General features: G+C 35.7%; 3 protein-coding genes across 5 annotated transcripts; 2 read left to right on the top strand and 1 right to left on the bottom strand.

Moving 5' to 3' along the window:
• Positions 1–1,739: 1,739 nt before the first annotated feature.
• Positions 1,740–5,186, top strand: LOC110716508 (alpha-L-fucosidase 2-like). The gene is made up of 3 exons (XM_021895141.1): positions 1,740–2,304; positions 2,532–2,680; positions 2,810–5,186. Exons 1-3 carry the CDS (start codon positions 2,001–2,003, stop codon positions 4,862–4,864), a joined length of 2,508 nt encoding a protein of 835 aa, XP_021750833.1. The 5' UTR covers positions 1,740–2,000; the 3' UTR covers positions 4,865–5,186.
• Positions 5,187–5,386: 200 nt separating this feature from the next.
• LOC110716509 (transcription factor 25-like) lies at positions 5,387–10,748 on the bottom strand. The gene is made up of 6 exons (XM_021895142.1): positions 10,500–10,748; positions 10,294–10,348; positions 8,665–8,849; positions 7,872–8,404; positions 6,137–7,048; positions 5,387–5,821 (listed from the first exon to the last, which is right to left on the bottom strand). The coding sequence occupies exons 3-6, from the start codon at positions 8,842–8,844 to the stop codon at positions 5,560–5,562; spliced, it is 1,887 nt and encodes a 628-aa protein (XP_021750834.1). The 5' UTR covers positions 8,845–8,849; positions 10,294–10,348; positions 10,500–10,748; the 3' UTR covers positions 5,387–5,559.
• Positions 10,749–14,576: 3,828 nt separating this feature from the next.
• LOC110716485 lies at positions 14,577–22,120 on the top strand. Of its 3 annotated transcripts, none has more exons than XM_021895117.1 (4): positions 14,577–15,058; positions 15,585–15,691; positions 15,967–16,025; positions 21,955–22,120. In XM_021895117.1, the coding sequence occupies exons 1-3, from the start codon at positions 14,913–14,915 to the stop codon at positions 15,987–15,989; spliced, it is 276 nt and encodes a 91-aa protein (XP_021750809.1). In that variant the 5' UTR covers positions 14,577–14,912; the 3' UTR covers positions 15,990–16,025; positions 21,955–22,120. The 3 variants fall into 3 exon arrangements, 1 of the variants encoding a protein (XP_021750809.1); XR_002510506.1 differs by lacking the exon at positions 21,955–22,120 and adding an exon at positions 18,994–19,165 and having other exon boundaries at positions 14,579–15,058; positions 15,967–16,040; XR_002510505.1 differs by having other exon boundaries at positions 14,580–15,058; positions 15,967–16,040.
• The last annotated feature ends 751 nt before the right edge of the window (positions 22,121–22,871 follow it).

The raw sequence follows: 22,871 nt of genomic DNA, 5'->3' as shown, positions 1-22,871 counted from the left end.
ACTAAATATATATCTTTGAAGGTAATCTAAAAATGATGGATATGCATTAATTAGATTATAATCAAGCCAAATGACATGTAATTACAAGGAGTGTAGACCCATAATGTTAGTTGAACAACTAAAAATAATTACTCAGAGTTTATGAAGCAATTACATTGATTATGACCACTTTTGACATTATATTACATGACAATGATCACTTTACATTCTGCAAGGATAAATAGACATCTTAAGGACCAGAAATCTCACAAATTAAATTGACAAATTAGTATGACAACATAACCGTTTAAGAGGACAACTCACAATAATTATTAATAAGAGGATGACAACTGAGGCAGGTTAGATATCATCCAAAATCTATCTAGTTTATTAACATGAGACAACTATGAAAGTTTTTTTTTTAATAAATGTAATATTTTCGGAACAAAACAATTTTGACATAAAAAATTACATTCTTATTGGTATTCTAATGTTATTCGCTCTTTCTTTACATGTTACATAATCACATGGATCAAGTGGTGCATCCCTACTATGGCTATATTTCACCATATCCAGTATGACCAATCTGTATGGTGCATTCTCAAAGCCCAATCTAAGACAATTGGTTAAATTAGAATAACTTTCTTACTAGGTGATCCAAACACTTGTTATAGTTGTTGATAATGTACACGTAAGTAGCAAAGCATAATCTATGTTTATTATATTTTTCAAAAAAAAAAAAAAAATGGCTTGAATGTATTCATTTTTATAGTTATTATTACACCCAATGTGTAACAAAGATATTATGGGACCATTAGAAAGAAGGAAATGCAAGTTGCATTGCAATCAAACTAAACCAAAAATCCTCTCAAGTTCATTTTCCAAAACGTGGAAGGAAATCTATCCAGCTAGATGCGTCCCTTTTACGAAAGATATTATCTTAACCACTTCCTTGAGGCATCATCACTAGTTACTATATCACACACTTAATATGGCCCATGCAAATTGGTGATGTATGCATAGCTTATTTTCAAAAACTTTAAGTGCGGTAAAATTTAATACGTAATAATCCTTATGCATACGAAGTGTAAAGTTAATATGAAGTGTAAAGTTAATACGAAATATAAACTAAGTAGGCGCTAAAAAGTAAAATGATTAACTGAATAAGAATAAATTTAAGTTTAAATTTAACTTTACGTATATCCAATCATCCATACGAGGGTGACTGCGCAACTAAAACAAGTTGTGCCCTTTTCTTAGCTCAAGGAACAAAATTTGTCATATAACACTGAGATTTTGGGAACAAGAAGAGATAGGTTTTGTGCAAAGCTTCAAATAGTTTCACATAATTACACATGTAATATATTTACAGATGAAAGATCATGAGACCAATATTTGCATGATTTAGGACCTGTTCTCTTCACCTTAATTTTGCTGAACTGAAATTATTTTTACTGAACTGAAATTAGTTTTGCTGAACTTAAATTATTTTTACTGAACTTAAATTAATTTTACTGAACTTAAATTATTTTTGCTGAACTGAAATTATTTTTACTGATTTTCTATTATAATTTTCTTTAAGAAAACTGAATTTTACTGAACTGAACTGAACTTATTTTTACTGAACTGAAATTATTTTTACTGAACTGAAATTAATTTTATTGAATTGAACTTATTTTTACTAAACTGAAATTATTTTTACTTAATATTATTTTTTTAAGGTGAATAAAACAGGGCATTACATCAAAGTTATCTTACAATTCAAAAATAACCGAAAAACAATATAAAAAAATTCCAGTAAAAAGTTCTCATATATATTCTGGTGTACAATTTATGCCATTCAAAAACTCCAAAAACCAAACATTATTCATGAAGCAAAGGACCACATCACTAGATTATCTCCATAATTAATAGATATAAACATACAAAAAAACAAACCCAATTATGTAATGCCAAAGGGGCAATAATTTTATATATTATATTAGACTTACCTTAGAATTTACATTAATGATTATTATAGCATGGATCCTCTCCAACTATCTCTTCTTCTTCCTCTATGTCTTTTCTTATCTTTCTCTCTTTTGATTTTGGGTCATTTCGGGGCAATGGAGGAACACGACGATTGGGTAGTGGCGAGGAAGCCATGGGAGAAAGAATTATGGAAACCGTCAACAAGTTTGGTAATGGGAGATGAAGAAAGTAGGCCTCTTAAAATTATCTTCAAAAGGCCAGCTAGAAATTGGACTGATGCTCTTCCTATTGGTAATGGACGTTTTGGTGCTATGGTACATGGTGGTGTTTCATCTGAGATTATTAATTTAAATGGTATGTCATAATTTGATCTTAATAGCATCTTCATTCTTTAAGAATTAGTAGTAAAATAACAGCATATTCACAACTTTAACATTTACATATGTACTTGAACATATTTTATGTCATCATTAGTAATGTTGGTCTTGTAAGATGTTCAAAACATGCATACATCAACAAAAGTATATTTCAATGTGATAGAAGTTTAAACATGGCTAAACAAACCTTGATGCATTGCACAGATGACACACTTTGGACCGGCATCCTGGGAAACTACACAGATCCAAATGCTCCAAAGGCGTTAGCAAATGTGAGAAAGCTCGTCGATGCAGGAAAATATTCAGAAGCTACTGCTATTGCAGACAAGGAGCTCTCAGGAGAGTCATCTAATGTAAGTTCCTCTTGCAGAGCTATTGCAGCAAAATGTACAGGGAAAACGTGTTAACTCACTTTTAGAAAGAAGGATTATAACTTGATACGCTGAAATTATAATCTAATGTAATTTTTGTTACATGTGAAGGCTTACCAGCTTTTGGGTGATCTTATACTAGAATTTGAGGACCACAATTCTACACACATTGAACACATGTACCATAGGGAGCTAGACCTGGATACTGCAACTGTTACAGTGAGATATTCTGTTGGCGATGTAGAGTTCAAGAGGGAACACTTCGCTTCAAATCCTGATCATGTGATAGTGACCAAGATATCGTCGAGTAAACAAGGTTCACTCTCCTTCATAGCATCATTGGATAGCAAATTGGATCATCATTCTTACACTAATGACAAAAACCAGATCATTATGGAAGGAAGTTGCTCCGGCTACCCAAAGGGAATCCAGTTTTCTTTGGTTCTGAATTTGCAAATAAGTGGTGCAAGTGGTGTGATACATAATCTAGAAGGCCAGAAAATAAGAGTAGAAAAAGCAGATTCTGCAGTCATACTTTTGGTGGCAGCATCTTCTTTTGATGGGCCATTCATTAAACCTTCAGATGCAAAGAAAAACCCGACTGCAGAAGCTCTCAGTAGAATGAAGTCGGTATATAACATCCCGTACTCCACTCTTTATGCCCGTCATCTGGATGACTATCAGAAACTGTTTCACCGTGTTTCACTTCAGCTATCAAAAAGCAGCAAGGCTGATGAAAAAATTTCTACAGCAGAGAGAGTGCAATCGTTTCAGACTGATGAAGATCCTTCTTTGGTGGAACTGTTATTTCAGTATGGTCGATATTTGTTAATTTCTAGTTCGAGACCAGGAACTCAGCCTGCAAATCTGCAAGGGATATGGAGTAAGGATGTCTATCCACCTTGGAGCGGTGCTCCTCATCTGAATATCAATCTACAGATGAACTACTGGCTTTCACTTTCTTGTAACCTTCATGAGTTACAAGAACCAGTGTTTGATTACTTGTCTGCCCTTGCAATTAATGGGAAGAAAACCGCTAGTGTAAACTACAAAGCTAGTGGTTGGGTTGCACACCAAGTGTCTGATATATGGGCAAAAACATCGCCTGATAGCGGGGAAGCAGTCTGGGCCTTATGGCCGATGGGTGGGGCTTGGCTTTCGACCCACTTATGGGAACATTATACCTATACAATGGATAAGAACTTTCTAAAAAACAAGGCATACCCATTACTTGAAGGTGTAGCTTCATTTTTGTTGGATTGGTGGATAGAAGGAAAAGATGGGTACTTGGAAACTAATCCTTCAACTTCCCCTGAACATACATTTACAGCATCAGATGGTAAGACTGCAAGTGTGAGCTATTCGTCAACCATGGATGTGGCTATAACTAAAGAAGTCTTTTCCATAATTGTTTCTGCTGCTGAAGCATTGGGAAGAACTGGAGATAATCTTGTCAGAAATGTTATAAAGGCTCAGGCAAAACTACCACCTTATAGAATCGCTAAGGATGGCTCTCTAATGGAATGGGCTCAAGATTTCGAGGACCCTGATCCACATCATAGACATGTATCACACTTGTTTGGTATATTTCCGGGGCATTCGATAACTCCAGAGGAAAATCCTGCTCTTTGCAAAGCTGCAAATTACAGTCTTTATAAACGAGGAGAAGAGGGTCCTGGGTGGTCTACGGTGTGGAAAGCTGCACTGTGGGCACATCTGCGTAGCAGTGAGCATGCTTACCGGATGGTCAAGCATTTGTTTGACTTGGTGGATCCTGACCGTGAGGGCAGCTACGAAGGAGGTCTTTATAGTAATTTGTTCGGGGCACACCCGCCTTTTCAAATTGATACAAATTTCGGATTTTCTGCTGCTATAGCAGAAATGCTTGTTCAGAGCACTGTAAAAGATCTATACTTATTGCCCACACTTCCAAGAGACAAATGGACGAACGGTTGTGTCAAAGGATTGCGGGCTCGGGGCGGTGTGACAGTCAATATATGCTGGACTGATGGAGATCTGCATGAAGTTGGTCTTTGGTCAAATGGGTCTAATTCTGTGAAGAGACTAAATTATAGAGGTACTACAGTCATGGCAAACATCTTACCTGGTACAGTATACACATTTGATAGGAAATTGAGGTGTGTGAACACACAATCTCTCCTATAATTCTTTCAACCCTGATCAGGGTCTTCGTTATTCTATTGCTTGCTGAAAGCTGAATCTTCAGAGTGCCACTTCTCGATGTTCATGAGATATACATATATATATATATGATTTTTTTTACCTCTATCCTCAAAGAACTATTGATTCCAAATTACTAAAAGCAATAAGCACAAAATATTTTCCTCTTTCATTCTCTCCAAATTGAAGTATGAAACTATGGAACATCAGAAAAGGAAGATTGATACGGCAATTGATAAGAATATCTATGAATTATCAAGAAAAAGGAGATTATCATCTCCTATACTGGAGTTCAAATCTCCAAATATACTAAAAGGAGTCAAGATAATGTCCATAAAGATTACTTGCCTATCAGCTAAATAAATCACTCAAGCCTGTCAGAAGCACTGTTAATAAACATAAATTCACAGTAAAGCAGGAAAAAAATCTCAAGAGCTTGTGATTTTTGGGGGGCTGGTTGCAAAAAAAGTAGCTAGATCAGAAGAAATAAGACAATTCAATCCAAGATACCCAAAAAAACGATTTCCTTGTATTTGTTCAGACAGATGAGAATCTCTTTCCGTCACACTACATAGCATTGCAGATAAATCATTTAAATTCTCTGATGTATACAAGTATAATGGAAAACTTTCCAGTCTCAAAATCACCTGAAAACTAGAGGACTCTGAAAATCAAAGATGTTAGTTATCTTGATGGTGGGGTTGGTCATTATCAGCTTCACCAGCTCCATAATCTACCCATGGAAGCAACGATTCAAATAACACAGCCAACGGACTGCGATCAGCCAACTCGCGTGGGACACGAACCTGCACATTGGCACCTTGATCCTGATTTTCTACCATCTCTCTCATCCTTGGGTCTAGCACCATGAAATTTTGCAGGTTTTCAGGTGGCATGGTGGCTACAGTATCAGAGAATTCTGAAACCATCAAATGTCCATACCTGAAAAGTAAGGAGAATATATAAGGGAAAATCATTGCAAGAAAAAATTAAATTTTATATCTAAACCACAAAGATAGTTCAAAGTTTCAAACATGTGAGTGCTATGATTAATCAATTGCAGATGACTCAGAAATCATATGTCGCATAATATTTCGGCATAAGATGTAATTTCTAATTTCTTTGTTAATTTTCAAACTCTACACATCAGGTAGAGAGAGAGAGAGATTTTTATATTTAAGGGGAGGGGGAGGGGAACTAGGTGGTTATTAAATCACAGGCTCACAAACTAATTTCTTTCATTATTATAAGACTTACTCATTCTTATCTGAGGGAAAAGCTTCTTTTCTAACACAAGCCCATGTATTGGCTTCACTTGAATCATGTTTCAGAGATTCAATCACGCCTAGAGCAGCATCCTTCAACAACTTCTGCACATCAGGCAGCCTCCAAATGATGTAACTTCTCTCAATATATATTCTGATTAGGTGATCCAAAGATGGAATTCCTGTATCTTCAGATTTGAAGAAAGGATTTTTCGTTATGGTTGTCAATGCCTGGTCTTTTAGGGGAACCTTATCCACTAGCCTCCTAAGAACTGGAGGGTGAAGCATCAAAGCCTGCTTCATCAGACCAGATGAAGTCTCTATGTCTTGCAAATTCTTATTATCCTTCGCAGTCGAGTCACGCTCAAGAAACAACCGACAAATGGCAAGAGAATAAGCAAAGTTTGGAAAGTTCCATAACGAGTTGTCACTTTGATACTCATCAGAAAATTGTTCTAACCATGCATATTCTTCTGCCCTCAGGGAGAAGTAATCAATACAGAACATCGCACCCATGGGATCTGCAGGATCAAGTGAAAGTAGTAATTTGCAGACTTCTAAAGCAGATCGATGACAACCACGCCTGTCTAAGTTCTTCATGTGACAAAAAAGTGTAGAAAACAACGGCTTGTTTGTTTCATGGGTATATTCCAGTCGGCAATCTGCCTGCAAGGGACTGAACATAGGATGCCATGCACACTCCAAAGCATACAAACATTTAGCAATAGCATCTGCTGCCATTTGATGTTCACCTGAAAATCTAAAGTAATCTGCCAATGTCATAAGTGACTCCACATGGTAAGGATGGTGCATCAAAATGCTTGCCACGCCATTCAGATCATGGGTTGCCTTGGCAGCTTCAAAAGCCCTTTGAATGTGGCTGTACGAAGCTGAGTGCACATATCTACATCATACAAGGAAATAAGAGTAAAGAACTACAAAGTCATAGCAACATATTACAGTTTTCTGCTACTTATTCTGAAGCATAAACATTAAAACGTCAAAGCAGAACACCTCATTTACTGTTTAAATTTTTAATAAATTAAAAAATAAAATAAAAAAAAATAAAAAATAAATAAAAAAATAAAAAAACCCTGACTGATAAGTTATAGACTTTTAGCTGAATCCATGATAAAACAGGTCAAATCATAATATTCTTGGAAGTTGTAACTGAACCACAGGTAGATGGGTTTCGTATTAATATTGTCTAGGCAATATACGAAAATTAGTTGTGCTTCAGAGTAGGAGATGTATTCCTCTCCTCATGCGAGGACATAGGTATTAAATTCCAACAAATAATAGGTGAAACAAGTTTGCCGTCAAAATTGATCTACAAATTCATTTGTGATGCAAAAGGTTTTACAGACCCCAAGTGCATTGAGCATCCATCTTCTCTTTATAGAGATAAGATACACCCTCCCCGTGCACACCTTTATTAAGAATCTATCACCCAAAGGCAGCAAGCTGCAGCACAGAAACCAACACAATATGTTCAAATTCTAAAATGGCAAATTGACTAAATTCACATTACTTGGTTAAAGATATGGTGTAGCTATTCGTTAGCATCAAGATGGTCATGCAATATGGTCGTCAAGCAATACTCAAATAGCAACAGCACAAAAGAAGGGAATGGAGATTATGGAGACTCAACAAGCAACTAAATCATAACATAATGCAGTTTAGCATTTTATGAATATGACTATATGGCAAATAAAAAAGATATTTACCTAAAGTAATTGTTCCCGTCTTTAGTCTCTAAGAGCTCCATGGAAAGAGACCCATCCCATCGTGGCCAGTGATCATTTGGGGAGACGAGAATACACTTTTTGTGACTGTACAATCCACGTCTTCCACCACGCACTTGCCTAGAAGTGCTGCCTTGATTAGCATTCTCAAACGAGCTCACTACCTTTGAACCAAATATTCTTCGTAGCTCATATTCAGCATTCAAGAACTTAGGATCCACCTTCAAAATGCAGGATTTGGACAGTTTACTAATAGTATCACGAGCTCTGATATTCTTACTGGAGGTAGCTTCAGGGGCAGGATCAATATCAAGAGATAAAGATTCTATATCAACCTCCACAGACTTTTTAGATCGATCAGCATTTGAGAGTGAAACCTCTTTGTTTTTCTTCTTTTTCTTTTTCTTAGATTTCTTATTAGATACTGGAACAGTAGGGGCATAGCTTCTCATAACAGATTCCGAATCATTGATCTTATCTTCCAAGGCATCATCTATGGCACTGGACTCGTCTTCCTGAAGTGGTAATACAGAAAAAAAGTCAAATGATTGAAGAACAGCAAATCATGAATTCATGCTACCAACTGCCAAAGAGACAAAAAGTGCTCCTTATATTCAGTTGGTAAAAAGCCTGAGCACAGGGACTCAGGAAGTAATTCTCTTTTTTCCAGTAGTGATCTTATTCTTCTAAATGAGCTAGACAGATGGATCTTCCACTTCATGAAAAGAACTTTATTATCTAAATGTTTATTCAACGTGAAGCAAAGAAACAGAACCTGGTCATTCTCATGGTCATCATCATCATTGAGGAGATCAAATGGATTCTTAGGTTGAGCATCAGAATCAGACTCATCATCATCAAGGTCCTCCTGCAGCTCTTCTTCAATAACATCACCCTCTCGTTTCTGACTTTGCTCTTGTTCCTTCATAACTTTTCTTAATAGCCGACCAGACATATTTCCTGGATAATATAGAAAAACAGAATAGGTCAATGCTATCAAGCAAGTAAAAAGAAAGGGTGAAATGAATTGGCCAAGATACAAAGCATTTTGGAAAAAAGAGTAAGCAACACAACGATCTTTTTAGATGCCAGTAGTTAGTGACTCAAACTTACGATGGTTTACAGAGAGAGTAAGGCTGTGGAACTGATGGTGGACTTAAGAGTCAAGACTCAACTTCGTTTTCCATCTTTCAGACACCAGAACAATCAATGTAAAGTGCTGATCACAGAAATTTTGATATACGCAAGGAAACTACTAATATTCAGCCTTCGGAAAGGAGAGAACCTTTACAAAAACTGACCACTAAACACAGGATAAGATTTTATCCACAAAGGAAGCAGCAAATGCTTCTCCATATCTCAGTGAAATGTCATACAAAATCAATAAGACGTGTTTACCATCCTTGTTCATTACATGGAAGCAAATAGGCAATGCTAGATTCTAATTTATCCAGACTCTGGTATTATTACTGCCGGACACAAATACAACCTCATTTATCACATGGGACGCAATGTAAGACCATGTTAGATACCTAAGAGCATGTTTGGTAAGAATATTATTTAGGGTGAAAAAAGATTCAATTAAACTAATACCGTTACCATTACCTATATTACCTAGGGGTAATGGTTTCCACCTACTTGTTACCTTTCTAAAACTTGAGACAACAATTATCCTTACTCTCCTCAAACAAAAAGAAAAGGAGGTAGGTTTAAGTGATTCCATACCATGATTAAACCAAACAAATGAAAAGGTAAGAGTTATTTGTTTCCTTTCCTCCCTCTTATTTGTTTCCTTTCCACTCCATTTCTAATTTTCATACCAAACGCCCCTTAAGTAAATTATACTTCAATAAAGAGATGAAACTAAAATGTACTTCGTATTATACTTTGGTACTTCCCCTCCAGGCTCCAGTTACCTTAGTCACTACATTCTACATAGCTTGAGTTAAACCTTGCAATACATCTAGTTCCAAAGTCAAGCAATGTTAAGCCTCCATTAATCCCCAATGTCACTCAAAAGACCAAACTACAACGCTTTAATACCAACACATCAGTTTTACAGCATAAAAAACGGCTTGTCAGATCAATTTCAGTGTTCGATTCAAATCCGAGTTACATGGCTGGAATTTAGCTTTGTTTTAAGAGCTTTTGATAGGTTTTCAAGAATTCAATCATATTTGGATCACAGCTCGCCACAAAGAACTGAAATAATACAATGCAAAGTTCAATGCAGGAATTCTCTTCCCAAACCCTCAAAATACTATTGCTCAATTGGGTATATTTGATTCAGTGATTCATATTATTATACAGAAAAAAAAAAAAAAAAAAAAAAAAAAAAAAAACACACACATATATGCAAAATAACTTCAAAATTAAGTAATTAACTGCGAAATTAATACATTACCTGGAGATTAAGATTATCCCACCTCGGAATTAATGTGGGGTAAAAGCAATTTCAACTGCGGAACAAGAAAAAGAGCGTAATCAGCTAAATTTAAGCAATTTACTGTTACTTTTTCAATAAATTCGTTAAATTTGGGGTTTAATGCAAATAAAAATTATAAGAACTGAAGATATGACAAGAATTGGAGAGTAATATGATTGACTTGCCTGAACCCAGAAATGGATAAACAAGAAGATGCAATTATGAATATGATGATCAAGAATCTAGATTTAAGGTGATGGGTAAAGTAGTTTGAAGATTATGGATGAATGATATTGAAAACGGAGGTGTTTTCAGCTCTAGTGAGTCGGCGACTCCAACTCCTCGAGACAAATGCTGCGAAAATAAATATGGTTACCACGCTTCTCCCCTTTTTTTGAGACGCCAAAATGACCCAAATAGGCAAATAGTTTATGAGCATTATTTGTGGCTCGTTTAAGAAGCAAGCAAGTTCTTTCAAATAAAAAACAGCACCTTTTTGGTGCAGACTAAACATGGGCAACGGGCCGTGTCGTGCCGCCACGGGCCGTGCCTGGTCGTGTCGTGGTGGGGGTCGTGCCGTGCCGGGCTGCGGGGCAAACCGTGTCACTTTAATTTTTTATTATTATTTATTTTTTAAAATAATAAATGTAAAAAAAATGATATATATTTTTTTAGTACAATTTAATTTTATATAAATAATGTGATTAGTTAATGTTAATATATTTTTTATTAGAACAAATTTATTTTAGTTAAGGTTATATAAATTATTCATTTAATTATGTTTAAGTTTATATAAACAAATAAAAACAATTTTAATAATTTAGCGAAAAACAACAATGCAAATAATAAAAAAAAAAAATTACGAGTGCGATAATCCGAAAACACAAAAAATTGAAGAATTACTTATTTTATTATATGCCGGGAGCCGGTACGATAAATCGATAATACAAATAATTAAAGATAATTAAAAATCGTACAATATTTGGTGAATAACTTAATTTATTATACGAAATACGAAGTTCGATATTACAAAAATTGTACAACAGTGTATAATGGTGACATAAATGGGCCTCATGCCGTGCTGGGCCGTGCCACGTGCCGTGCCGGCGGGTCGTGCCGGCGTGCCGGCCACCTTGCCGCCCGTCGTGCCGTGTGTCGTGCCTGCCAAAACTGAGTTTTTTGTTCACGGCACGGCCCACGGCCCACATGTGGGCCGCGCGTGCTGGCGTCGTGCCGGGCCCGTGCCCACCTTTAGTGCAGACCGTGTGGCCTGTTGCCAACTCAGTAAAAATAATGAAGTCTGAACCTTACGCCTAATCTCAAGTAACCCCTAATTTCAAGTAATTTTCAATTTCAAGTAATTCATATTATAAGTAACCCCTTATTTCAAATAATCCCTAATTTCAAGTAACTTCAAGTAACCTCTAATTTCAAGTAATAACCCCTAACTTCAAGTAACCCCTAACTTCAAGTAACCCTGATATCCAAAAACAAAAACAAGTCATCCATATTGTAAGTAACCCCTAATTCTTTTTTAACAAAAGTAACCCCTAAATTCAAGTAACTCATATTATAAATTTCCCCTAATTTCAAGTAGCCAATACCATCAATAACCCTCAACAATTAACTCATATTATAAATTTCCCCTAATTTCAAGTAATCAATACTATCAATAACCCCTCAACAATTAACCCATATTATAAGTAACCCATTTTCTTCATCTTCTTCTTTAATAGATCTCCTTCAAGCTACTCCAATGGCGGTGAAGAAGACACTGACGAGGAACAACTCAAACTCCAACTTCACCAAATCAACCCCAGAAACCCAACAACCCCATTTTTTATGCTTTTGTTGCAAAATTGCTTGAAATTTTTTGCCAAAAATCGCATGTAAAAACTCGAAAAATCAAAAACCCGAAAAATCAATTTGAGGGTTTTCAAATTACTTGTTCTTTGTGTAAATTTTTTGTATGAATTTGTTTGTATGTTGTACCAATCATTCTCATGGAAGGTAGAAGAGAGACATCATTTTCATGGAAGGTAGGAGAGAGAAAAGCACGAGAAGAGAAATACAACGAAGAGTGAGAAGTGGGAAAACAAAAATAAATAAAAATTGTGGCTGGCCACACGGTGAGCTCATCCACATGTAAAAATTGGCAATAAAAAAATGAAGCATGCAAGTGAGGTGTTTAAGATCGTTAAATGTCAATGTTGATCTCAACTTTAAACCTTAATTACCAATACAATCCCCTAAATTATAGTCGAGCAACCTTTGCGATTTAGAACCGAAGCAAATATTTGCATGAAAATCAAGGCAATTCCCTGCTAGCAAATCGAGATGTTTTATATTAAATTTTTTTTTTGTTAATAAAGGGTAAAATGGGAAAAATCATGCTACTCACGTGAGTCAACAACCAAAATCCAACAAGTGGTTGTGTACCTTATCACAAATATAAGTCTTAAAAGGTAGGTTTTTTTACTGATTTTTCTTAAAAGATAGTTTCATGTTGACAAAATAGCAATTACTTATATAATGTAACGCGCAGTAAAATTATGGATGAGCTAGATAAGAAAGAAATTACAAAAATTTTCAATCTTAACCAGAGTAGTGAGAACCTGTCACGTGCTGACAATTCCCTAATGCCCTGCAGCCCTGACACAACAAGTCCCATACGAGGCAACATCCTTATGCCAGTGTGCCTTTATTGATTCATGTATTTGCGATGCAATTAGTGCCATTATTGAGTATTATTTACTCTATTTATTTACTAGCTTGTTTCGCATATAGGGATGGCTGACGTGGATCGAGCCTCGACAATTCAAGCATTGCACGGGCTATCTTCCGCTTGTCCCGTGACAAACCACTAGCTACAAGAGATAAATTACTAATTTTGTCGTCTATATTAACCACATAAGATGTAGAAGTTGTTATATACATTCGGGTGTATCGTTCACCCAACTAACCCAATGTTAGTTTTGGTTGATTAAATAAAAAAAAATTATCAAAATGAGTACAAAATACCTATAAACGTGCAGTACACTCGAGTTTATATAACAATCTCTTGAACGACGCCTTTTTGGTGCAGCAGGCCACACCATGTGGCCTGCTGCCATGTCAGCCAAAATAACGGAGTGGACGCCTTGAACTAAATGACTTTAACATAATTTAACGGAGCAGCACTCTGACACATACACGCACTCACTCTCACATATAAAAGCAATGACACACTTCCCAAAAGCAATAAAACTGGAAATGGAAATCAACAAATTGCAAGGTAATTTTATCAAAAAATTAACAAGTAACCCCTAAAGTAAACAAGTAACCCTAACAAAAAATTAACAAGTAACCCCTAAAATAAATAAGTAACCCTAACAAAAATTAACAAATAACCCCTGTTAAACTAACAAGTAACCCCTAAAATAAACAAGTAACCCTAACAAAAATTAACCAGTAACCCCTAAAATTAACAAGTAACCCCTGTTAAACTAACAAGTAACCCCTAAAATAAACAAGTAACCCTAACAAAAATTAACAAGTAACCCCTGTTAAACTAACAAGTAACCACTAAAATAAACAAGTAACTCTAACAAAAATTAACAACTAACTCTTAAAAATAACAAGTAACCCCTATGAAACTAACAAGTAACACCTGAAACTTAACAAAAATTAACAAGTAACCCCTCTAACTTAACAACAAATTCTGTGAAACAAACAAGTAACTCCTAATAAACTACGAGTAACAAGTAATAACCCCCTAAAACTTTACAAATAACCCTTGTAAAATCAACAAGTAACCCCTCCATATAAAACCAACGAGTAACCCCTAAAACAAGTACACTATAATTTTTAAAAGTAATCCCTACATAATGAAAAAAGTAACTATTGTTGTATCTTTTACATTAGCAAGCTCCTCCAACATCTTCTTAGCAGCCTCCATTTCATCTGCTTTTTTTTTTTCTTTTCATTCTCTAGTAATTCTTCATAAATTGCTTGATTTCTACTCACGAATTCTTTCACACCACCAAAAACAATCTCACGATACTTGTTCAAATTGCAGTGCATAGATGACAGGAAAATTGAAAAATTACTAAAATTAGGGTTTGATTTATGTCAGAAGTAGGAAAGTTCAACGTATATATCGATCCTTTCTTTCCCTTGGGGAAGATTATCTTGATTTTAGTCATTATCAACGAAAAGAACAATTTGAGGAGAGAGAATATGAGGAGAAGAATTTGAGGAGAGAGAAAATGGAAGAAGAGTAGTTTGAGGAGAGAGAAAATGAAAATAGAGAAAATGAGAAAACTTTGGGAAACAAGAACCTTTTGATAAAAAAAAAGAAAAAAAAGAAAGACACCTTTTATTTTTTTTAATTTAAAATAACGGACCCGTTTAATATAACGGAGTCCGTTATATGAAACGGATGTGGCCAGCCACATATAAAAATTTGCCTCAGTCGAATGCACCATATCGTCAATCAATCCTACAACCCCGAGTTTGACTAACATCTTCCGATTCTACTTGGTGCTCCGTATATACCCAATTTCTCCATTCTATCTCCACCAAAACCCTTGCAAAAACCCTTTTGCTTGTCAACAAAAATGGCTGCAAGATTTGGTTCATTGTCAAGGTCTTTCATGTCTTCTGCTCGAACTTCCACTCTCCGTTCACCACCATCTCTCCTCCGTCCTCCTCCTATCTCCTCCCCTCGCCTCCGCCCTCGCCGCCCCTCCTTCGCTCCTTCCAGGTGTCCCTAACTCCCTTTTCCCTCTCTTCTTTTTCACCTCTATTTTCATTCACATTTTACTTTATGACTCTATTTTTGGTTCAGTTTATTTAACTTGTTGAAAAGGTTTATACTTTATGGGTATTTGTTGAAATTGAAGTTTGATTTGATTCCTTAAATGTAGAGACTTTTGTTTTACTTGGGTTATTATAAATTCAGTTGGTTGATAATGTAGCAGATAGTTGGAGGATGAACATAATTACGGTTTTGGTTGTTATTTACTGTATCTTAGAATCAATGTAGGTTCAATTTTGAGTGTCTGATTCATATGTAAATGTGTATGATTTCTGGGAACTTTGTTGCAAATGATTTGGATTTTTAAAAATGTGATCTTTGAATAAAGATGCTTTATTAATAATGCATCTGATAGTCGAAGGCTAAATGCAACATCTTTGATTTGCTGGTTGAATTATACAAGTAATATCTAATGATCAATGTTGTTTAATTTTGTGTTTCTTAATTGAATTGTAACTTTATTTGTTTGTAGAAACTTTGGAGAACTAGGATGCACGCAGTCATTGCTTCCTTTCAGCTGTGCTGCAACTTTGCCTGGACGCCTATCTACTGAATTGCGAGTATCCGAGCTCTTCCATGGTACCTTTTGCCGTTCTTGTCAGGATCGCTAGTAGTTAATTTGTGAGTCCATTTCTAGGACGTTATTTTTGTGATAATTGCCATGCTATCAAATTGACATCCAATTTGCATGTACTAGTATTTTGTTTGTTAATTAAAACAACATTGATGTTACACTATTCTGTTTAGATCAGTAATGAAACCAGAGAATAAGTTAACTAAGTTATCTTTCCTTATTTACTTTCGTCTTTATGCTGAATTTGGTTGTTGAGAATGGTTGTGATTGGGATTTATAGGGAATAATGGAGAGGATGGGTGATGTTGCTTGGAAGCGTCGATCATCGAAAGGACAGAGGTGCTGCGTCTTTAGGTTATTATCTTCTTTTGATCTTGCTCCCTATCACTTATTATGTTTATTTACTTATTTTTTCTTGGATTACTCTTGGCTATTAGTAATTGTATCAAATTCGAAATCAATACAAAACAGAGTTGTTAAAGGAAAAACAATAATAGCTGATTATTTGAGATTGATGATTTCCTGCCAGAAAACAGAAAAAGAAGGCTATATATTGGTGGACTTTCTCACTGTTATAGACATTTGCCTTTGTTTTTTTCTTGATTGCTTCAAGCATATCTTAGTTATCCGTCTCACAGTTCAATGCAAGACTGCAGACTTCTACACATTACTTTTCCTTAATCCTTAAATAGTTACCTACTGTATGCTTTGAACTTCTCATTGCTTGTATTAATACTGTTTTGTCCATTTTCACAATTTTATGCTTAATTGTGTTTCATTCCTCAATGTATACTTCACCTTGGATGTGGAATCTTCTTATACTCCCTTTGTCCCTTATTGATAGTCCCTTATGAGCAATTTTCACGGGAATTAATAAGCATAAATAAAAAGTAGTAAAAGTACATTGGAAAGATAAATTTACATTGGGTATGCAAAAAAGTAGAGAAAGAAAGTAATAAAAGTACATGGAAAAAGAAAATTTACACGGGAAAGTTAGATTGCACAAATATTGTTGCAAATTGGAGAGTATTTTGGTAAAAAATTAATATTAATGGTTGTTGGAAAAGGCAAATGGAATGAACATTTTGGGACTAAAATTTAGCCAAAAGGATCTATCAATAAGGGGCATAGGGAGTATATGTATCATCCTAAAATTGATAATCCTATTATATGGACATTTATGTGAAATATTTTGTTGGGGTTTCTTGCTGAAACCTATAATGCTCGTAATTCTTCTCTCTTTTACCAGTCCAATTCAAATCCCATAGTGATGTCAATGTTTATTGCCTTACTTCTTTGCAAGTTAATGATCTTGTATTGTACTGGACGAATGACCAAATTGGCAACTGGAGTATGAAAAGTAGGTGTGTTGAGGGGTTGTATGAAGAGTTATAGAAAGTCAACATACTAGATTTTTTGGATTAGGTGTGTCATGCTGTATTGATACTTTTATCTTCTCAAGAGGAAATGTTTACTCAAACCTAGATACATAAGTTAGTTACTTTAGAGTTTTGAAGTTGGGTTTGATTGAAAAGCCACAAGTATATTTCTAGAAAGTAAAGTGACTTAGCTATATCCCGTTTTCTACAAGATGAAAATCTTTTGCATCATATCAAACTACTAGAAATTTCTCCCTTCAATCATCATGGAAATTTTAAGAGGTGTCTTGGAGGATTAAGCTAATTCAAGCTTGGGGTTGAGAGGCATACCATAATTAACTAGATCCATTACATAATCTTTTTTTCGGAGGTTAGCCGGCTTGCCTTGCCCTGTAAATCTACCATTTATGTCAAAATGTCGAGTAAGATAAGTAAGTGTTTCAATGTAATTATTAGAGTTGGTTGGAGAAAGTTATAGCAGTGTCTGCAGCGAGGCGATTATCTTTTAATCATATTGGACGATATACCCATAAAACTAACAATACCTTTTCCTAGCATATTTGAATACTCCTTCTCTTCTTCATCACTCAATTCTTTTCACACTTTAATTCCCTAAAATGCCTTATGGGCACTAGCCCCAATGATGCCTTCTCTATATCTCTCTCAGAATGCCACATTTAATATTTGTGCCCAATCCAACTGAGATACTCATTTAAAGTACAGGAAGTTTGTAAAAGAGTTACATCCTCTTCCACAGCTCCACATAAAACCTATTTCTCACACCTTAACCAATGCCCCTTTCCCACCTCATTCTTTGACATCATGCAAAATTTCTCCACAATTTTTTCCTCATGTCTTTTCCTTCTCTGTTCGCCTCCTGACTTATCCTTGTCCCTCTAACATCTTTTCCTCCCTTTTTACCCCATTTGTCACTAATCTCAGCACCGCAATAATATCCTGTTGATTACCATATCTCACCTAATAGCTGTGAGCCTGTGAGCTCCTTTATTTTAGCCTACGACACGCAATTTGAGTCCACACTTGAAGAAAATTATGGTAAAAATATTTTATGCTAAATTTCTGGGGGCAATAATCTTCCACTACACCACAGCTCTTCCACCACAGATTCAGTGGTAGTTGCCTAGTTAGGGCCTCTATGGGAGAAGGGGTATTAGGAGAAAGGTACAATCTTAAATTCTTCACAATTAAATTCAGTGTGGGAAAATCTTGTCTTTGATATGTGTAAAGATGGAGTAAGATTGATGGAAGAGAGGAGGAAAGTTAAAAATGCTCATGTGAGGTGGAAGAGGGACATTGTTTGACGTAATGATGCAGATTGTATGGACGAGGGTGATAGGAGTTGATGTATGAATGGGTGAAGTTGGTGGCTTGGTGCCAAGATTTTACATGAGAACTTGATGATGACATAGGTGTCAAGTGTTCTTTGTAGATATTGACAGCACTGAAGTAGAATGCTGAGATGTTTGGTGTTGGAGGAGAGAAATTAGAAAGATTGGAGGAGTGTTGTTCATTGTGAGGGAAGTGAATGGATGCCATTTAAGAGTGAGAAAGGAGAGGAAGGTGAGGTTGAAAGGAAGATACTATTCTGGATGGTTTTGTTTAATTTTTCCTCAAAGTTTTGTTTTGTTTTTAATGACGTTATACTTATACATGTATTTTATTTTTTGTCATTTAATAACTCTGATTGCTAGAATAATGACTAACATTGTTCAAATGTTACACCACGTCTTTCTAATTGCTCAAAGTTTCAAGTTCAGTATATGAGGATTTTACTAGTATACTTATCCTTCACACAAATTTTTTTATTATTGCCCAATTTATGCTCTAAAATCTCAATGGTTTCCTAGAAATTCTGGCTTCAAATTAAAATTATGGCTTGATAGTTTTCTTTTGGTTTTTCTTTGTAGGGAATCAAAGGTGTTTCCAGTTTTTTTCCTTATGTCATGCCAGACATTTTCCTTATGCTGGACTAGAGCAATTTTCCATTTGCTACTTGTCTATAGTTTTGAAGTACTTTTCTTGAATGATAAAACAGTAAACAAGCTATGAATAAGAGAGTTACTCTGAATTTTTTCTTTCTGTAGTTCTGTACAGGATGGGTTTGTGGTGGAGTGATTACTGCTAAATAGTTTTTTTGTTTGTCCTTGGTTACTAACCTTTTTCAAAATTTGAAGTTTTTTTATCTGATTGAGTGTCCATTGGAATCGATGACTTAGGTAGCTTGATGATGTTAGAAGTTAGTGATCTGTCTTTTACGCATACTTATTGATTACTTTGATTAGATTTTGGTTACTAACCAGTTCACCACTAAGGAATATGTTGCATTAATCTGAGACCTGAACGACTTGTGACAAGTTTGATATTGATAGCAAGCCTGCTTCTTAAATTTTATCTACTTTGTGAACACACCTTTATCGAGGTTGGGAGATTTTGCTTTAAGAATGGCTTTCTTGCTAATGGGAATTGGGAATGGTCTCCGTATTGAAAGGTTTTAAGAGGAAGTATATTATATAGCTTGCAGGCTTAAAGATTTATTGCAAGACACAAAGTGCAGATGGGTTAATTTGAAAAATGCACTTTATGATGGTGGTTAAATATGAGGATATCTAAAGGTGTGCAAATAAGCCAGTCGGAAAGGATAAACCACACTGTTATTTATGAATCACCAACCTATGTATGTTTTAAGAATGAAAGATTTTACCAAATAAACCTTGGTGAATTTTTACCACCATGGGCCATTGGAAATTAAAAGATGGGAGAGGCGGGAGGGAGATAACAACATTGATAAGTTATTAAAACAACTCTTGTACCTGAAAGCACGTGTAACATGTGGAGATTTGTCATGCATTTAATCTTGTGAGATGGTTGAGAACTTTCTAGGTATTGTTAGACTCCTAGTTTAGTAATTTTATTCATTGTCCGATGGGTGGCAATTCAGGTCAATGGACCAGGCTCAAGTTTAGTTTCAGGTTGTGGCCCTAAAAAAAACTAGTTAAACTGTGATTCAGGTTTCTGTCAGTAACTGTAGTTTGGGTTAGGTCAAGCCAACTCTATTGCTTCTGTTGCCAACACCTAGGGTCTTTCCTGGATTATAAGAGTCCTCCCTCCTCCCACTATTTTTCAGGACTTACATTGCAAATTTGCAAGTACCACCAGGAGATTCTTGATTGTTTTAAACTTTTGATCTGGAAATGGTATGGGACCATTTACATGCACTTGCCATGCATCTTGTGGCATTCTATCCTTTGCAGAATAGATTTAAAGGAGTGTCAGAAAATAAAGGGATGTGTAAAAAGCCTTCAAGGGTGTTTGTATTCTTCTTACTATAATCAGAAATTCTATTTGATTTTTGAATATCTTTTTAGGTAAGCTTGTTGTCCATAATATTTGGGCTTTGACAAATCCCAAAAAAGACAGTAATTATCCCATGCTACATGCCAAAAAGTAGTGCTTGTTGGTTTTCAATTGATGGTGCCCACTTTCTAACTAATTGCCTTGAGCACCAGCCTATTGTCCTAAGCTCCATCTCTGGAATGAGAACACAGCTGGTGTCAGTATCTGTGTGTGTGTGTGTGTGTGTGTGTGTTTTATCTGGATGACTGGATCCTGTCACCGGAATCAGATTATCAAGCATGAGAGATCAAGCATTCTAGATGCAATAGAGCCACTCTAAAATCTAGAGAACTTTGTTTTCCTACAGACTCCCCCCCCCCTCCCCCCTTCTGAATTTGTTCCATCTCAGCCTAATTTTCCCTACCCCCCCTTCCCCTGGCACTTGGCTACAATCCTCCAACCATGCTAGTGGTATATGTTGGAGTAGATTTAGCCATTTTCCAACTCTTGGACCTATAATTGGGCCTAATCACTAGTGTCAAAATGTAGAGCCTTATGCAAGCATCCTAACAATGTTATCCTCAGCACTATTGTGGATTGGCTGATTAAGGTCCAGTGATCTTTGCTTTGAAGCCTTCGATAGAGAGGGGCACTTTGGCTTGTATTGATGCTTGCTACTGTTTCTTTTTGTGCATTATTACATTAAGCCATGAAGGGCTAAATCAAACACATTATCTTTGCTCTGCTTCTTCCCCCTTTCATGTCAGCCAAGGGCCTAATTAAACAGGCTCCTCACATTAAACAGGCTCCTCACAATACCCTTGTTGTTACAGAATAGGTGAGAGCCTTGTGAGATGTTGGTAGAACTTATAGTGTGACATGGTACCGGTCCATGTGCTCTAGGATATGAGAAGCTTTTTTAGGTTTTGATTTTGCAAATTGCCGTTCTCTTTGTCCTAAGAATGAGGCCAATCTTGCTGAAAAGTAGTTCATTATTTTGACACTTATCTTTAGTTCTCTTTAGGATGAGTCGAGTTCAACCTCATTTGTTCAAAGCTGTTCTTTGGATGTGTAAAAGGATGAAGATAAAGTTGGTTATAGTGAAAAGGGGGAATCTTAGTGTAGAACTTGCTCAAGTCCAGATTTGAGTTTTTTGTTTGAGGCTGTTGTATAGCTGAAGTCAAGTGTTACATTCCAAGGCGTCCAAGATAAAAACACTTTAATATAACTCGAGGGCATGCTATTTTAGGCTCTAGCACACTTGTTAATGCCCCTTGGTTTGTTTTTAGATTAAACATATTTTATACTAGTTAAAATCTGAGTTGTACTTTAATACTACCTCCGTTAACTATTATTTGCAACAAAGGAATATTTTATATCTCACAAATAATATCCCTTTGTTGCAAATAATAGTTAACGGAGGACGGAGGTAGTAGTATTAATTGAGTAGAAGCTGGACCCTATCTGGGGTTTGTGATAATCAACTTAAAACAAATTTCTGAATTCTGAATTCTGATGTTGCTGTTACATTTCAGGTACATAACAAGATATGGATCAGCTCATCAAAAGCTAATAGTCTCCTCACTTACAAGTGGGTGTACTGTATGCAATATTGAACATGATATCAATTATAAAATCAACTCAACTCATGAAGATCCATATCTTTTTAGAAAAAATTGTAGGGCCTTGCCGGTTTTGCCACTGTCGTATTTCTTTTTGATACATGTTTTCTGCTCTATATTATATCTTTGCTATTAATTTGCTGTGACCATACGCTTTGATTTTTATTCTCAGTTCCATACTGAGCTTCTGTTTGTGGTGCCTTTTTGGGATGATATACAAGTATCTTTTACACAAATTCATAAGTGATTAATATACCAAGGCTAGCATTTGCACAAATAATCACGTATTAACAAGTTATTAGAAGTAATTAATTTACTTTTTGCTCACTCCATCCACAAATAAAAGTCTTATTTTTCTATTAGGACACATTTTTAGGGAGTTGAATAATTAGATTTGTGAAGTCTTGTTGAGTAAAGTTGAAGATAATAAAATGATAGCGGTGTTTGGTTTTTAAAGTGTAAAAAGAATGTAGTTGGGTTCTTGTTTAAAGGAGAATAATACTACCTCCGTTAACATTTACTTGCAACTTTGGATTATTTTATGTCTCTCAAATAATACCCCAAATGATGGGGACTCGGTTCGATATAGTGAGACAAATTTCAAGTTTGCTTCGAAAGAAATCTCAAATCCGGACATGGCCCGGGAATTTGGAGTTGAGATAGATCAGAATAAGAGGCCCCAGGAAATTTCATCATCCTCATCTAGTTCATACAAAAGGCAAAAGAGTGAAGAGGTGACTTGGGCTTTCAGGGAAGTGATGGGATGACATGGACATTGATTTGCAATTGTTTGGTGAGACTCTCGTCGAGGGATGTTGAATATGTTCATT

Source organism: Chenopodium quinoa, unplaced genomic scaffold, assembly GCF_001683475.1.
Source record: "Chenopodium quinoa cultivar QQ74 unplaced genomic scaffold, ASM168347v1, whole genome shotgun sequence".
NCBI lineage: Eukaryota > Viridiplantae > Streptophyta > Magnoliopsida > Caryophyllales > Amaranthaceae > Chenopodium > Chenopodium quinoa.
This window is presented reverse-complemented; position numbering and strand designations above follow the sequence as displayed.